Source organism: Protobothrops mucrosquamatus, unplaced genomic scaffold, assembly GCF_001527695.2.
Source record: "Protobothrops mucrosquamatus isolate PMUCROS unplaced genomic scaffold, P.Mucros_1.0 scaffold3731, whole genome shotgun sequence".
NCBI lineage: Eukaryota > Metazoa > Chordata > Lepidosauria > Squamata > Viperidae > Protobothrops > Protobothrops mucrosquamatus.
Genome location: NW_015389684.1, coordinates 52964 through 71097, shown reverse-complemented (window position 1 = coordinate 71097; position 18134 = coordinate 52964). Strand labels below are relative to the sequence as shown.

At 43.2% G+C, this 18134-nt stretch overlaps 1 protein-coding gene across 1 annotated transcript in view; it reads left to right on the top strand.

The window, feature by feature from the left end:
- The window catches only part of PLXNB1 (plexin B1), a gene marked incomplete at both ends in the record, with an annotated part of 110001 nt that overhangs the window by 39774 nt on the left and 52093 nt on the right, over positions 1 to 18134 (top strand). The window contains 8 exons of the mRNA XM_029286456.1: positions 735 to 867; positions 3798 to 3954; positions 5689 to 5797; positions 5909 to 6017; positions 7085 to 7936; positions 10231 to 10356; positions 11830 to 11952; positions 16113 to 16206. Coding sequence (XP_029142289.1) covers positions 735 to 867; positions 3798 to 3954; positions 5689 to 5797; positions 5909 to 6017; positions 7085 to 7936; positions 10231 to 10356; positions 11830 to 11952; positions 16113 to 16206 — 1703 coding nt within the window. The remainder of the gene's footprint in view (positions 1 to 734; positions 868 to 3797; positions 3955 to 5688; positions 5798 to 5908; positions 6018 to 7084; positions 7937 to 10230; positions 10357 to 11829; positions 11953 to 16112; positions 16207 to 18134) is intronic.

The window sequence follows — 18134 nt, the reverse complement described above, 5'->3', positions numbered from 1 at the left end:
TTATAGTTTTTATTATATTTTATTATATTGATATTATTATTATTTTGAGTAGTAATTTTGTTTAATAATTAAGTTGATTATTTGTTTATTATTGTGTTTAATTTCAAATTATCTAAATTTATTTTAAAAGGGAGTTAAAGTGTGTTATAGATTTGGTTACATAATTAGTTGGATAATGTTATTTAGATTATGATTAATATATTTGTAACCCGGTGAACAGCTCTGGGAAGTGGGGTGGGTGGTGGGTGGGGGGGTTTTGGGGGGTGGGAAGGGGGTTTATTTTGTAAATGTTACAAAACTTTTAATAAAAAAAAAGATGTCTGGACTTCAACTTGTTCAGATATCCTTCTCATCTTTTTCTGTTACCTTCTCCTATTGGTATTCTATGATTATATTACTTTATTGTTTGTATGAACACTGAGAGCTTATAAATGCGAGACAAATTCCTTATGTGTCTAATCACACTTGGCCAATATTCTGTTCTGTTCTGTTCTATATTCTTTGTTCTGTTCTGTTCTTGGATGAGAAGTGAAACATTTTCAACGAAAAATAAAGTCCAGTTGCCTTTTGTAAAAGCACCTTTGGTATTCTTAAAATTGCTAAGGTTGAGCAGCATTATTATTTTCCCTGTGCAGAAAATATATTTTCTGGGAACAGCATGGAGGTTTCCAGGCAATCCCATATAATCGCCTCATTCAAGAGTCTCGTTGCTCTGCCTTTATCTGTGTCTGCAGGTGTAGCCGTCACTCCGAATGCACCAGTTTCCGCATGAAAGAGCAGTGGCTGTGGGGCTTTCATTCTGCCCAGCAGTGTCTATCCATCCTGTCTCTGAGCCCCACCAGCATCAGCAGGGAAGAACAGAAAAACGTGAGCTGTGATCCGTCACATTTCCCTTTGAAGGCAGAGACGCCATCATGAGATGGTTCCTCACCCTCCAGTGACACTAAAAACCTGAGTGGCATAAACATCTTTTACAGGAAGAGAAAACATGGAGTCTATTTGTGGTCTTGCTATTGTCGCAAAATGTTAAATGGATGTTGATGGGATAACCAGTTGGAGCAAAAAAAAAAACCTGGTCAGAACAAATGGATGCAATACAAGCGTAGTGTGGGTCAAAAGAGAAGAGGGGGAATGCACTGATAGGCAGAAGACACATGTTGTGTCAAACAGTGGATCATTTCAATATTGTTAGGTAGCAGCTCCCAGAATTTCAGCCAACAATTCTTTCCAACCCCTTAGGACAGTGATGGCGAACCTTTTAGAGACTGAGTGCCCAAACTGCAACCCAAAACCCACTTATGCATCGTCGGGTGCCGGGTGGGTGTGGCCATTGGGTGGGTGTGGCCCATTGGCTGGGCGTGGCTACGGTGGTAACCGCAGACTGGGTGGGACTAAAAAGTTCAATCAATCAATTCCAACTTTGTAAGATCTTTTTTTCCCACGAGAAGTTGAAATTGACTGATTGATTGAACCTTTTTTTTTTTTGCACACGGCGGCAGAGGCCTAAAGCGAAAAGGTTTTATAAAACCCAGCTGAAGGCCTAGGACTGGGGCGATGGCGCGCGTGCCCACAGAGAGGGCTCTGAGTGCCGCCTCTGGCACCCATGCCATAGGTTCGCCACCACTGCCTTAGGAAAATGTTAGGGATTGAATCTTGAATCTTCTGGATGTAATCATGTTATTCACCACTGAACAACAGTTTTATGTCCTGTCTTCTTTAACTCTGCCTATATATCGGAGGTTAGATCCTAAATCTTCCTTGTTACAATTCAGTTGTCTTCAGAGCTTTCAATTGTGATGGAAATAGAAGTATCCCTCATATAGGTCAGCAGAGAGCAATAAAAAGCATTGCTGGGTCCTTGGTGCTCTCTGAGCTTGGTTGTTTTCTTCCAAACGTTTCATTACCCAAACTAGGTAAGAGCAATGAGCATGGCTTTGACATATCCCACCCTGGAAACAGAACCCAATGTGGGTACTGGTTGTGAAGGTTGGTTCTGATTTAAGAAATAAAAGAATCCCAAAACACTGTGTAGTAATGTTCAGTGACTGCCCAGAATTCATGAGTTTAGAACTTTGGATGCCCAGAAGTTTTGATTCAGGAACATACTGCAAAAGGTTAGCACCAGTCCAGTGCCTGGATGAAAGCTCAGTCTGGGTCGGATATTTAATTAGTTGACTAAATTCTTGGTCTTTCACTTCAAGTTTGTACAGCTTGCAGAGACCTTCTTAGGTGAATGCAGTATGGGAGAACCAAATCCAAGTCATGTTATTCTTTGCCTTCAGAACAAGTAGAAAGCTTTAGTCCTCCTAGGTCAGGGGTAGGCAACCTTAGCTCTTTTATGACTCGTGGACTTCGACTCCCAGAATTCCTGAGCCAGCATGGCTGGTTCAGGAATTCTGGGAGTCAAAGTCCACAAGTCATAAAAGAGCCAAGGTTGCCTACCCCTGGCCTAGAATATATACAGATTTGCCTGTGTTTGATTTTGATGGGGGCAGAACTTGTGGTCTTGTGTTCAAAGGGACAACCACAGCAGGGCCTATAAAATGAGAAGCAAAATCACCACCTTCACTACCTTCATCACTGCTCTCTTTTCTGTAGAACAGCTTCTGAGAGAGCTGTGACGTGAATACTGCTAGGGAAAGTTTTTGGAAAGAGTACGGCAATGATGCAAAAGAATCATTTGGTACCGTTCAGGGGTAGGCAACCTTGGCTCTTTTATGACTCGTGGACTTCAACTCCCAGAATTCCTGAGCCAGCCATGCTGAGGGGAAAGGGAGAGGTTTCCAAGCTGAGCCATGCTGGCTCAGGAATTCTGGGAGTTGAAGTCCACAAGTCATAAAAGAGCCAAGGTTGCCTACCCCTGACCTAGGTAATCCCATATGAGAAGGAACTTCTTCCTAAGCGCCAGAGGGCCAGTCTATTCTACTCTTGTTCTTCCATCCTGCCAGTTTTTATGGAATAAATAGACAAAACTCCTGTGTTCCTTTGACAGTCTAAACTGGCCTTCCTCAACTTGGAAATGAATAAGATGATTAGAGAGGGCAGATTCAACTCAATAGCAAATTACTACATGGATATAATTGTAGCAATGACAGAATGTCTTCACGCAAATGCTTAATCTGGTTACTAAATTAATCTATTTCGAAGAATCAAATAACACAGTAAGCAGAAAATAAACAAACACGTTATTCCCACCCAACTTTACACAATGTGCAAACACTATATATATAAAATTGACTTAATCAAGCACATTGTGCAATTACAGCCAAAATTTAAACTTTTTAAATTCACTGTTCACAAAGAGCACCATTATGCTTCATATATGGCCTATTTTCAGCTTAGTTGACCAACATCATATTTTACAAGAATGTTTGGAGAGGCCTGGATGTCACTTCTCGATAAAGAGAAGTATTGTCAGTTTACATAGATTTAAACTTAGGTCTCCAACTCACTTATATGAGCTCCTATCCCCACAATGTAGGAGATGACCAGGTTGACCTAAGGGATGAGTCAAACGCATCATCAGTCTGGAGTCCTACATCCCCCAAAGTCCCCCCCTTCCAAAGTCTGTTGACTCTTTTCGGGCACCAATTTACCTTGAGTAGATCAGATTCTTGTGTATGGGTTACATGGAATAAACTTGCATTGTTTTTGAACTCTCTTCTGGCTCCTGACAAACAAATCTGTTTTTCTCCATTTTCCGTCATTCGTTTTCAGAAGGGAAGAATGTGCTAATTACAAGAGAATCTTACTTAGGAAGAGCAACTGTTCTAATCTGTCTACTCTCTGATTGACAGATATTCCTGACTTTCTCGGACTTGCCAGCCCTACAGAATGGAGAGTCTTATTCGTGCTTCTTTGGAGAATATAAGAGCCCAGCTATACTGATGGGTTCAGGCATTATGTGTCCTTCACCAGATCCCAACCATGCCCCAAGTTTGAACACTGGGACAGGTGAGTGACAAGCACAGTGGGATCTACATGTTGGAAATATTTTAGAAAGAATAATCAAGCCGCTGTGCAAGAATGAAACAGCAAGCAGTTTGCTTGTAATGAAGCCAGCTGGTTCTTACGTTTGACTGTATGAGATACAGGGCTAGAGTGGACATCCTTTTTTAGTCTCAGGGCCATATCGTTTCATTCTGCCTTGCTTCGAAACTGCGAAGCTGTGAGGAGAACAACTAATGACATTACCAGAATGATCGAGCGTGAAATTGTGGCTTGGTATTTCTGCAAGAGGTTATTCCCTAAGTTCCTAAAAACAGGAGATAAAAAATGTACTTGATGTTTAATTTATGCAGGTAACAGCTTAAAATCTCCCAATGTTCAGAAAGGTCCACAAATATCCATCCAACCATTCTAAGGGTCACATATGAGGCCTAGGCATCCCATAGACTTCCCCCACTGATCTAGGAGAAGATACGAGGCCCACTGTAGATTTTCTATAGCCTGATGCATCTTCAAACTTAAGTAAGTGGTGGGCTGCGAGTAGGCTACATTCAGTCTTCAATTTCAATTCAAATCACTTTAGACCAGTGTTTCTCAACCTTGACAATTTTAAGGCATGTGGACTTCAACTCCCAGAATTCCACAGCCAGCATTGCTGGCTGTGGAATTCTGGGAGTTGAAGTCCACATGCCTTAAAATTGTCAAGGTTGAGAAACACTGCTTTAGACCTTTGGTTAAAAGCAGTCTCTTCTCTTTTGCCTGGGAGAAAAAGACAAACAAATCCAGAGAAAGAGAGAAAGAAAGAAAGAAAGAGAGAGAGAGAGAGAGAGAGAGAGAGAGAGAGAGAGAGAGAGAGAGAGAGAGAGAGAGAGAGAGAGAGAGAGAGAGAATGGATATCCTCCCCACCACCACATAGTTTTGTTTTTATGTCCCAGCTGTATTTGCCTCAGCTGTCTGTGGCACCACCAACTCTCCAAGAGGAGACAAAGTCTTTAACAGGGATCAGCCCACCCTATTTTAACAGGGCCTCTGGCAAAGCCAGATTTAAGTCAGGATTGGTATTAGTAGTTACTTGGGAACCATAAATGTTGTGCTCTCATGAATGTGATCGGCATCAATATTGTCTTAAAATACTGGCCTTGAAGAAGCCTTAGCCGCCCTTCAGCTAGTTCTCTGAATAACAGGCAGTCCTCAACATATGACTGCAATGGACCCCGCCCATTTCTGCTATAAGTCATAACAGTAGTAAAACTAGTCAGTCATGTGACCAACCTGATTTAATAAGATTTTTTTGAGGCAGTCATTAAGTGGACACTCCAGTTGCGAAGCAAAAATGCATGGTTCACTAGAGGTGTAGTGTTGCCAAAAGCCAGAAGTGTCAGTTTTCAGTAAAATGGTTGTAAAACACTGTCATGTGACCACGGGATGCTGCAAACAGACATAAATGTGGCCATGTTGCTGGGTGCCTAAAGTTTGGTTACAGTCCAGGTCATAAGTAGCCCCAAGCCAGTTGTAAATGGTTGCTAGACAACCGGTCATAGGTCAAGGGTCGTAGGTCAACCGTTCGTAGGTCAAAGGATTACAGTACCTGTAATCTTTCCTGTTTATGTCTAAAGCATAGACAGAAGAAACAAAAAATATTAATGTGTAAGTCCCTAAGACTGGAAATATAAAAATTCCAGCTGCAGTTGCTGTTTGCTGTGGGATCATGTTTGAAGCCTGCCTGATTTCCATTTTCAGACCACATCACCATTCAGCTGGAGGTGCGCTTCCACGACATCTTCATTGCCTCAACAACTTTCTCCTTTTATGACTGTTCTGCGGTGGCTTCCCTGAGGAGATCTGCACCGTACGTCCATGAAGAGACCTTTCCTTTCCCCAGATGCCTTTTTCCCACAATTTGCATTCTCGCTTTGATTTGTTGGGTCTACTCAACAGCTGTCGTGTTCTTGGTTCTTAGGTGCCAGGGATGTGTGAGCAGTCATTGGGGCTGCAACTGGTGCGTCCATCAACACCTCTGCACACACAAAACTGTCTGTGAAGATGGGTCCATCATCTACAATAAGAAGGTAGGTTTTTCGGCGGTCTTTTAAATCACGAAACTGCGTCTCACTTATTTTGGCCCCATCACGTGGGGGATTTCACAAAGCAATTGCGTTGGGTAGAATTAGCGGTAAGAGGAAACCAGGCCACCAAAGATCATGATGGCTGGACACCATCAAAGCTGACTCCAGCCAGAGCATAGAAAAAACACAAACAGTGCACAATCGGAAGACGTGGAGAGACCTGGCCCATAGAATCGCCAAAAATCAGACATGTCTGAATGGATAACATCATCATCAACAATATCGGTCTTCTAGGAGAACGATGACAGTGAGGGATTCGTGAATACATGTGCGTGAGCATTTGTACATATTTAATGTGAATCCCTAGATCAGGGGTAGGCAATCTTGGCTCTTTTATGACTCGTGGACTTCAACTCCCAGAATTCCTGAGCCAGCTTGGCTGGCTCAGGAATTCTGGGAGTTGAAGTCCACGAGTCATAAAAGAGCCAAGATTGCCTACCCCTGCCCTAGATCCAAATTGCAATAAAAACACTGGGAATGAAAAGATAGCATGTTCCTAGCCTATAAGAATCTTAGCTCAGGTGGACCATTGGTCTGGTTCAGAATATGAGACCTTCACAGAGACTTGAATACTTCTGGGCACTTTTCAAGTAAACCTGAGAACCAGTGGGTTGCTACTTATATATAATCCATCTTTTTAGAATTGCTTTCTGAAGTCAGAAATAGATTAATTTTTGTGCCTGGATATCGCTGACCACCACTTACCGCTCCCAACTGCACAAGAATTGTTCACGTGTTTTAAAAAAATGGTATTGCATAATACACTAGTTACACCAAAATGCATTTCAGGCGCATCCTGTGGCCCACACTATCACATCACACCCTAACGTGGTTTATTTGTTTGGTGACGGCATTCAACACGAACACAGCAACAGTATAACTAAGCTGGTTTTGTGATTTAGCATGTTGTATGAACTCAACCACAGAGTGTGGCCTCCTTCTGATCCTGTTTTTTTCCCCTTCCCAGCACTGACTAGCTGTCTTTTCTCTGTTCCCTTTCGCTTCTCCAGACTCAAATACTGGACTCCAGCCCATTCCCTTCCTCAGCCACTCCAAATACAACGCAGTCATCTTTGCCAATTTTGGCCACTGAACCCCCTACATTCTCAGAAACACCGGGGACCACTTCCAGGCCTGTTCCCACCACCGTTCCCATGATCTACACCAGCCTGCCAGCCACTTCTGCCCTGACTACTTTGAAGCCTGAAACCCTTACTTTCACAGAGGCATCTCCATCAACCCCAAGTACTGTTACTTTGCTGGAGACAACCTGGGATTCTCTGACATTGCCTCCCACTGAAGTGCCCACTACTGCGACTGCTGGTCCTACCTCAGAATATCTCTCCAGCAGCCAGATGGAGATACTTTCTTCCACAGTGTATCCTACCTCAGAACCAGCTACGGATCCAGAAGATGGCTCTACGGATTCTTCTGCTGCCATGTATAGCACACCCCAGCCTGTTCTGGAGGGAAAGACTCCTTTTCTTGAAGCTGAAGGTTCCTCCGCCCCATCTGCTGCCCCTACATCTTCTCCCCTAAGTCCTCTCACCCCTAACCAGACCGGAAGCCCTTCCACATCTACTAATGTACCACCAATTGACCTGGAGACTGAGCCTCCCATTTTGGAGTTGCCCTACCCGACAGACCTTCCAAAATGGCTTCCTCCTGAAGACATCACAGAATCCCAGGAGAGTGAGGAATGGATGGTTTCGCTGCCACCGGAAAACGACACCTCCTCTTTTTCTGCGTCCATCCTTCTCTCGGGTGATGGAGACTCCTCTGAGAGTGACATCTCTGATTTTCCTCGAATTCTGAACCCAGCACTAGATTATCAATATGATGCACCTGGATTTCTGGATTTGGTAAGGCCTCATGCTTCACTTCAGAACACTACAGCTGAATATTTACTGGTCATATGCCCTTCCTGACGCCTATGTGGAGTTCAGCTGCTTCTTTCCAGTCTTCCATTGGTGCCTTTATCACCACTGTAACTGAGTTGGTCCATCTGGCTACTGGCCATCCTCTTCTCCTCTTTCCCTCCATCTTACTCTGAATTGGAGCCTTTTCCCAGAGACCTGAGTCTTTGCATAATGTCTCTGAAGTAGGATATTTTTATTCTGGTTACTTGCATCTTGAATGAGAACTTTGGGTTGATTTATTTGATGTCCCAGTGGTTTGTTTTCTAGGCTGTCCGTGGCATTCTTAGGAGTCTTCTCCAATACCAAATTCAAAGATGTCAATATTCTTCAAAGTCCAACGTTCACTTCCACCAAACGTCACAGGGAACGCCACGCGCAATCCTGACGTTTATAAGAATACAGAAATACAGGGTTTATAGCCAAGTGTGTTTTTAATACTCTGCTTCCTATGAATCTTTGCCAAATGTATTTAAAACCATTTTTGTCAGATTAATGAGGCCAAATTATAAAACAGGATTCATCTTGATTTTTGTTCTCTCCCACAACTTGGAGAGGCATGTAGGAGGAATCCTTGTCTTTAGGACCAAAGTTAGTCATCTGTCAATCGTGCTTCTCCTCCAGAACTTAGTAACTAGACTAGCTGACTGTGAGGCCGATAAACCCCCAGATGTTAGGTGGGCAAAGCAGGGGGAAAACCCTCCCACCTGTTTGTAAAATTGGATTGTAATAGAAACTTTTAGACAGGAGAGCTTTTCTGGAGAACCTCCTGCCTGTGGCTCCAAGCTACCGAGCCGGGATGGTGAGAGACTCTTCTTCAGATGCCTTGTGCGAGTTACGAATTGACAAGAAAAAGATATTTTCACCCAGACATTTGATCTGTTCTTGGGCCTGTTTCTGCTTTCTCTGTTTTTACTGGTAGTCCTCGGCTGAACAACAATTCATTTAGTGACCATTTGAAGTTACAATGCCACTGAAAAAAGTGACTTATGACCATTTTTCACACTTAACGACTGTTGTGGCATCCCCACAGTCACGTGATCAAAATTCAGAGGCTGGGCCACTGGCTCATATTTATTTATTTATTATTATTATTTTTTTAAAAAAAATTATTAATAAAACAATTAAAACAAAAAAGGACATGACATGACACTCCAGTATATATAATCCTAACAATTCGTTCCTTATCATACTTAAAGTTCTATGTATACATCTCTCTCTCTCTATATATATATATATATTCCCCTATATAATACAATATTATACAATCTCGCACTGGCTCATATTTATGACTGTTGTAGTGTCTCCGGGGTCACATGATCCCTTTTTGCCACCTTCTGACAAGCAAAGTCAATGGGGAAGCCAGATTCACTTAACAATCGTGTTACTAATGTCATGGTTCCGACAGATGAAACTCTTCAAAGAACTTTGAGGCATTGTTTACCTTAAAGAATCTTTATTTGAGCAGCATAGCATCGGCACATACATAAGCTAAGCCAAAATCTGGATTCCCCTCCCCTGAGCACATAGTATCAAAGCACAATTCCTTCCTCTAATTAACAGTCATAAATCACATTCTCCAATTAGTTTGAAATGCAGGCTTTCCCTCCTTTACACCAACCCACCATTGCTTATCATCTCTTATTTCAAAAGCCCTGAGTTCACACACTATTATAATCAGGGCTTTTTTTCTCAGAGAAAAGGTGGCGGAACTCAAACCTGGCCACGCCCTCATCAAACCCTAGGACCGCCCCTTTAGAGAACAGGAATGCAAGTAAAATTTGGGAGGGGCTATTTCCGGTGCGGGAGGGGCTATTTCCGGTGCGGCCGGCCCGGAAAAAGGTGCCGGAACGCGGTTCCGCCGCGTTCCGGNATTATAATATTGTTATGTCTAACTAACTCCCATCACATTCCTCCTCCTCCCCCAGTATCATCCAGTTCTAAGAGTAAAGCATAAGAAAGAAAAAGGCTGCATCTCCATATGTTGTCAAAGCAAGAACATCCAATGTTAGCAGCATTGACAACTAACTTAACAACTGCAGTGATTCACTTAACACCTGTGGCAAGAAAGTGGGGCAAAACAAAAGTCTCAGTTAGCAATAGAAATAATGGACTCAGTTGCGACTACCTGTATAAGACAACCTGGTTTCGGTGTTTTGTGTATGTTCTGTCCTGTTAATCACAGCAAGCTGCGCAGAATCCTTTTTTTAACTCCCTTCAGTGTGTTTGTGTGCTTTCAGACGGAGGAGTACAGCTGGGGGCCCGAAGCCTGTCCGTGTGTGAGGGGCATCCAGGGATCTTCTCTGATGCCGGTCAACGTGCAGAGAAAGATCACCCTGATTGGACAAAACTTCCACCTCTATCAGGCAAGACTGTGGCAGTGGGTCAGGTGGTGGGGGTGGGGTGGGAGGGTGTTGTGACTCTGTGCTATCGAGAGGGCATACATCCAGCGGTGTGCTGGAACCAGCTTGCACTGGCTTGTGAAAGCCGATTAATAAATTTTCTGGAATTTTGCCAGCTAATTGGGAGCAGTGCTGAGCCACTAGCCCAGCATTTTGCTAGTCTGGGACAGTAATGAAGCTTTGATTGATTGCCTAGCTTAGCATGCCAATCAGCTGCTCTGCGCTGATTGAAATGGAGCCGGCAGAGACAATTCTTAAATGTTTACAAGGACACCCCTGCTTACGCCTTTTGTATGACTGTCCTGCTCCTGCTACAAATTAATTCTGTGGGTTTCACTGTTAGTGGCTGTGAAAGGAAAGATGAAGGGTAAAGTATATTCCTGCTCTCTTTCCTTCAAAAGCAAGTGCTATATAGAGAGTCCTCACTCACCAACCACTTGTTCAGCAACTGTTGGAAGCTGTGACAGTGCTGAATGGGTGACAACTTACAATTAGGCCTTAAAGTCACTCCATTCCCGATCACGATCGTGATCTGGATGCTTGGCAACCTGTTCAGGCAACAGTTGCAACATCCTAGGACAGTGATGGTGAACCTTTTAGAGACCGAGTGCCCAAACTGCAACGCAAAACCCACTTATGCATCGTCGGGTGCTGGGTGGGTGTGGCCCATTGGCTGGGTATGGCCCATTGGGTGGGTGTGGCTGCGGTGGTAACGGCAGACTGGGTGGGACTAAAAAGTTCAATCAATCAATTCCAACTTTGTGAGATCTTTTTTTTCCCCGTGAGAAATTGAAATTGACTGATTGAACCTTTTTTTTTTTTTTTTTTTTTGCACACAGCGGCGGAGGCCTAAAGCGAAAAGGTTTTATAAAACCCAGCTGAAGGCCTAGGACTGGGGCGACGGCGCGCATGCCCACAGAGAGGGCTCTGAGTGCCGCCTCTGGCATCCGGGCCATAGGTTCACCACCACTGTCCTAGGATCACAGTTTGCCACCTTCCCTGCTGGCTTCCCACAAGCAAAGTCAGCAGAGATGCCGGCAGTGACGGTTGTGAGTCGCCCACATAAATCTCCCCCACGCCTGGCAGCAGCCTCCCCCAGGCCCGAAATCTCCTGTGTGTGGAATCATGTACAAAAAAATAATGTATCTTTGTGAGATGTATTGCCAAAAATACGTGCATGTTGGGGAAAATGGCATAAATAAAGCAGTTAAGAATGAAAATGCGCATGCAAAAGGAAATGTACAAAGATTACCAAATTTGCAAAGTGATTTGGGAATGGGATGGAACAAACCTGGGTTTGAAATAGTCTAAATGTTGTAGACAGTGAAGACTGATGCATTTGCCCAAGGCCAGCTCAGAAGAATTACATGGAAGGTTTGGAGAGAAATGCAGGAATCTCATTCATAAGAATCAACTCTACTTTTCTTTCCCTTCAAGGATCAGCTTTGGGACTATGAATGTGCCTTGGTTCTGGAGGGGAAGACTTTGTCCGTGGAGGCTTACATTGAACAAGATGAAAATGACCCCTCCATTTGCTACATCACGTGCCAATTACATCAGGTAAGGGCTTCATGGGAGCAGAGCCAGGGTTCCCCTAGCTCGGGAGTCCCCAACCTCCCGGTCCGTGGCCCAGTATCGGGCCGCGGCGTGCCAGCACCGGTCCACACAAACAACCAAAGCCCCATCTGCGGGATGTAAGCAGCACACAAAACCACACACACTCTGGTTCATGGAAAAACCTCTCTCCATGGAACTGGTCCCTGGTGCCCAAAAAGTTGGGGACCTCTGCCCTAGCTTTGGTCTCAACATTTATTTATTGATTTATACACCGCCTTTCTTATTTTTATAAATAACTCAAGGCAGTGAACGTATCTAATACAGATAGTCCTCGACATAATAACCATTTGTTCGAACTTAACAACAGCAGTGGAAACATATGACATGACCTTTTTTCACACTTACGACCTTTCCAGCATCCCCAGGGTCACGTGATCAGAATTCGGATGCTTGGCAACTGGCATGTATTTATGACAGTTGCCGTGTCCCAGAGTCACTTGATCACTTTTTGTGACCTTCTGAGAAGCAAAGTCAATGGGGAAACTAGATTCATTTAACAACCATGTTACTGACTTAACAACTGCAGCGTTTCATTTAACAACCGTGGCAAGAAAAGTTGTAAAATGGAGCAAAATTCACTTAACAACTGTCTTACCTAACAACAGAAATTGTGGTCTCAATTGAGGTCGTAAGTCAAAGAGTATCTGTACTCCTCCTTCCTTAATAAATAATAATAATAATAATAATAATAATAATAATAATAATAATAATAATAATAATAATAATAATAATAATAATAATAAAAAAAAAAGTTGGAAGGGATCTTGGAGGTCATCAAGTCCAACTCCCTGCTCAGGCAGGAATCCCTATACCATTTCAGACAAATGGCCATCCAGTCTCTTCTTAAAAGCTTCCAGTGTTGGAGCATTCACCGCTTCTGGAGGCAGGTTGTTCCACTGGTTAATTGTTCTAACTGTCAGGAAGTTTCTCCTTAGTTCTAGGTTGCTTCTCTCTTTGATTAGTTTCCATCCGTTGCTTCTTGTCCTGCCTTCAGGCGCCTTGGAGAATAGCTTGACTCCCTCTTCTTTGTGGCAGCCCCTGAGATATTGGAACACTGCTATCACGTCCCCCCTCGTCCTTCTCTTCGTTATTCCTCTTATTTCCCCCCCCAACAACAACCTCGTGAGCTGAGTTGGGCTGAGAGAGACTGGCCCAGCTGGCTTTGTGCCTAAGGCAGGATTAGAACTCGCAGTCTCTTGCTTTCTAGCCTGGTGCCTCAACTATTATCCCAAACTGGCTCTCATATATATCCATGCATCTTATTTGATATTTTTAAAAGACCACCCACATGTTGAGTGATTTTCGGTGGCTGCCAAAGTGTAAGTCAAAGTAGGCTGGGTATAAAGTTTGTAAATCTGTCATCAGAAATATGTTACTCCCCCTCTTCAGTATCTTAACAGCCAAGATACAAAGGGAAATAGAATGGGGGAGAAACAGGAAAGCCAGTAAATGCTTGGTGACCAGCTGGAATATTCAGTGATGAAAAAATTCGGGAGAAGGAAGAAAACAGAATAGAATAGAATAGAATAGAATAGAATAGAATAGAATAGAATAGAATAGAATAGAATAGAATAGAATAGAAGCTGGAAGGGACCTTGGAGGTCTTCTAGTCCAGCCCCCTGCTCAAGCAGGAGAACCTATACCATTTCAGACAAGTGTCTGTCTAGCCTCTTCTTAAAAACCTCCACTGATGGAGCGCCCATGATTTCTGGAGGCAAGCTGTTCCACTGGTTAATTGTCCTCGCTGTCAGGAAGTTTCTCCTTAATTCCAGGTTGCTTCTCTCTTTGGTCAGTTTCCAACCATTGTTTCTCGTCCTTCCCTCTGGTGCTTTGGTGAACAACCTGGCCCCCCTCTGCCTTGTGGCAGCCGCTCAGATACGGGAACACTGCTATCACGTCTCCCCTATTTCTTCTTTTCTTTAGACTAGCCAGACCCAAGTCCCGTAGCTGGTCTCAGCTGTACTGATGCCTTGATTGAGCCAAAATCAAGTCCTGGTCACATTTGTATCTCTGGCAAAAATAGGGAAGTTGTGTGCCATTTTCTGCCAAGATACAATTTTAACTTTCGAATTTAGCCTACCGCTCTGGGATTTCTTGCTGCTCTTAGAGACACTAAAAGTAGGTTTGTTAACTTTCTGAGATTACTCAGAGTCATTTAATTGTAGCTAAAAAGAGTAATCCTTCACACTACTCCAGATGTTCCTGTCATCAGCTGAAATAATTGGGAAAAAGTAAAAAGATGAGTGTTAAAACGATCTAAATCAGCTTGTAAAAAGAACATTCAAACCATCTGGAAAGCCGTTAACAAAAGAAAAGAATCTCGTACCGTTTGATTTTTATTTCTAAAATCTGAACTGCAAAAAGCAAGCATCTAGAAAGCCAACCTATTTCCCCAAGGCAGAATTCCATTATTCTTTCCTATTATTATTGATGACCTCATTGATAACGCTAAGAGGAAAATCCAAGGAATACAAACACTTTTCAGAGAAAAAAAAAATCCTAAGCTCATAGTATCAGTTCAGTGAGTATATTCAAGAGGCACACAACAGTTTGATGGTTAGGAGGAAGAAATGACGAAACAAAACAGGGCACTGCTGCCGCAAAGTGAGTGGAATAGTCCCTAAGAGCCCAGGTAGCTGTACTGCCTGCTACAAATTGCAGTGATAACATTTGTAGAAGTTTATACAAATCCCAAAACACTTGTAATTGCATAATATATGTGCTCTACACGGGGGCTGTTCTGAAGAGCACTCTGAAGCTTCAGCTTCAGAATGCAGCAGTGTGAATAGACATAGTCATGTTTTGATGTGCCCACGTAACACCTCTGCTTCATGAGCTGCTGCACTAGTTGCCTGTTTCCTTCCAGGTGTGATTGGAGGTGCTGGTTGCTACCCACAAAGCTCTACATAATATAAGGCCTAGTTACTTGAAGGACCACCTGTCTCCCATAGTGTTTTCCCAGTCCATTCCATCTTGCAGGATTGTCATTCTCCAAATTCCTTCAATTAAACCACGTTGGCTAATGAGACCCCGGACTGGTGCCTCCTCCGTAGTTGTGCTTGCTCTCTGCTGTTGTTTAGAAGAGCCATTGAGACCTTACTCTTCACCCAGGCCTTGTAGCAGGGGTCCTCAAACTTGGCCACTTTTAAGACTTGTGGACTTCAACTCCCAGAATTCCCCAGCCAGCATGGCTGGCTGGGGAATTCTGGGAGTTGAAGTCCACAAGTCTTAAAAGTGGCCACGTTTGAGGACCCCTGCCTTGTAGGGAGTGAGAGGGAGAGACCCCTAACTTCATTCCACCCAGCCCCTCGCGCTTGCCATCTTTTATCGGGTTTGTTATGGTTTCATTTTCCCTGTGTACAAAAATCATGTAATGTATGAGGGGAAAAGGGAAAAAAATATGATATAACTTCGAAGGAAATCTTTAGATCCAATATTGTTTTTCCTTTCTCCCCCCCCCTCCCTTAAAAAATACCAATAACATAGAGGTAGTCCTCAACTTATAGCCATTTGTTTAGCATCTATTTAAATTACAACAACACTGGGGGGAAAAATTACTTACAACCAGTCCTTGCCCTTAACAACTGTTGCAGCACCCTGATGGTCAGGTGATCAAAATTCAGGTGCCTGGCAACCGGCTTGTATTCACAAGAGTTGTAGTATCCCGAGGTCATGTGGTAGCCTAGGGGTAGGCAACCTGGGCTCTTTTATGACTCGTGGACTTCAACTCCCAGAATTCCTGAGCCAGCCATGCTGAGGGGAAAGGGAGAGGTTTCCAAGCTGAGCCATGCTGGCTCAGGAATTCTGGGAGTTGAAGTCCAAGAGTCATAAAAGAGTCAAGGTTGCCTACCCCTGTGGTAGCCTTTTGCGGCCTTCCCAGCTGGCTTCCAAGCAAAGCCAATAGGGGAAGCCGGATTCGCTTAACAACCACATGAGTCACTTAACGGTGGCAAAAAAGAAGGTTGTGAGACCAGGCCCAACGCACCTAACAACCGCTTTGCTTAGCAACAGAAAAATTCTGGTCCCAATTGTGATCATAAATCGAGGACTACCTGTAATCTTATGTGTTTTGCAAGACTAATACTTGGGTGTCTCTTTTTCAGTACAGCTACTCGGCTCCCCAATTAGAATTCAGTGTGGTCATTTTCGTCCAGCGGAAACGGCATCTCCGTGTGGACAGCGTTGAAGATCTCCATGGTAACAGGGAAAGGGCACAGGGCTATCCTCATGGCTTAATAACAACAACATTGGAGCGGCTATAGACAAAACAGCCTTTGTTTTGTGAAATCAGAGAGTTGTGGTGGTTTCTAGTCATATCTTGATTTGCCTTGATGGAACTTGCTTGCAAGGGACTGAGTTGTGTTCTGCAATGAACTAGGAGCCAGTGGGGCTGTTGAAGCAGAGATTTTGGTAGGCAAAACATAGTGCCTATCAAGACTGGGTGGGAAGGCAGGCAGGCAGGCAGGCATAGGGTGTCAACGCTGCAAATACTGTATATTCTTGCTTTGACAATATGCAGAACTGTCTGGTATTTTTATAGTTAAACCAGCAACTGGGAAAAAGGGAGGAGAATAAGGATAGCCCGGGAAAAAGAAACCGGAAGTAAATCACATCTTCCAAGTTGATTGGAAGATGTGAACCATGACCCCAAAATAAGGGGGGGGGGAAATGCTTAGAATTGTATATGCGTAACGGAAAAGAAGCCAGACCTAAGCATTTCCACCATGCTGTACTGACGTCTCTGTAACCTTAATAAATGCTTTTAGGAAAAAATATGCCTGAAAGTCCTTTTAAGTGTTTTGTTAATCANAGAGGCATGTAGGAGGAATCCTTGTCTTTAGGACCAAAGTTAGTCATCTGTCAATCGTGCTTCTCCTCCAGAACTTAGTAACTAGACTAGCTGACTGTGAGGCCGATAAACCCCCAGATGTTAGGTGGGCAAAGCAGGGGGAAAACCCTCCCACCTGTTTGTAAAATTGGATTGTAATAGAAACTTTTAGACAGGAGAGTTTTTCTGGAGAACCTCCTGCCTGTGGCTCCAAGCTGCCGAGCCGGGATGGTGAGAGACTCTTCTTCAGATGCCTTGTGCGAGTTACGAATTGACAAGAAAAAGATATTTTCACCCAGACATTTGATCTGTTCTTGGGCCTGTTTCTGCTTTCTCTGTTTTTACTGGTAGTCCTCGGCTGAACAACAATTCATTTAGTGACCATTTGAAGTTACAATGCCACTGAAAAAAGTGACTTATGACCATTTTTCACACTTAACGACTGTTGTGGCATCCCCACAGTCACGTGATCAAAATTCAGAGGCTGGGCCACTGGCTCATATTTATTTATTTATTATTATTTTTTTTTTAAAAAAATTATTAATAAAACAATTAAAACAAAAAAGGACATGACATGACACTCCAGTATATATAATCCTAACAATTCGTTCCTTATCATACTTAAAGTTCTATGTATACATCTCTCTCTCTATATATATATATATATATTCCCCTATATAATACAATATTATACAATCTCGCACTGGCTCATATTTATGACTGTTGTAGTGTCTCCGGGGTCACATGATCCCTTTTTGCCACCTTCTGACAAGCCAAGTCAATGGGGAAGCCAGATTCACTTAACAATCGTGTTACTAATGTCATGGTTCCGACAGATGAAACTCTTCAAAGAACTTTGAGGCATTGTTTACCTTAAAGAATCTTTATTTGAGCAGCATAGCATCGGCACATACATAAGCTAAGCCAAAATCTGGATTCCCCTCCCCTGAGCACATAGTATCAAAGCACAATTCCTTCCTCTAATTAACAGTCATAAATCACATTCTCCAATTAGTTTGAAATGCAGGCTTTCCCTCCTTTACACCAACCCACCATTGCTTATCATCTCTTATTTCAAAAGCCCTGAGTTCACACACTATTATAATATTGTTATGTCTAACTAACTCCCATCACATTCCTCCTCCTCCCCCAGTATCATCCAGTTCTAAGAGTAAAGCATAAGAAAGAAAAAGGCTGCATCTCCATATGTTGTCAAAGCAAGAACATCCAATGTTAGCAGCATTGACAACTAACTTAACAACTGCAGTGATTCACTTAACACCTGTGGCAAGAAAGT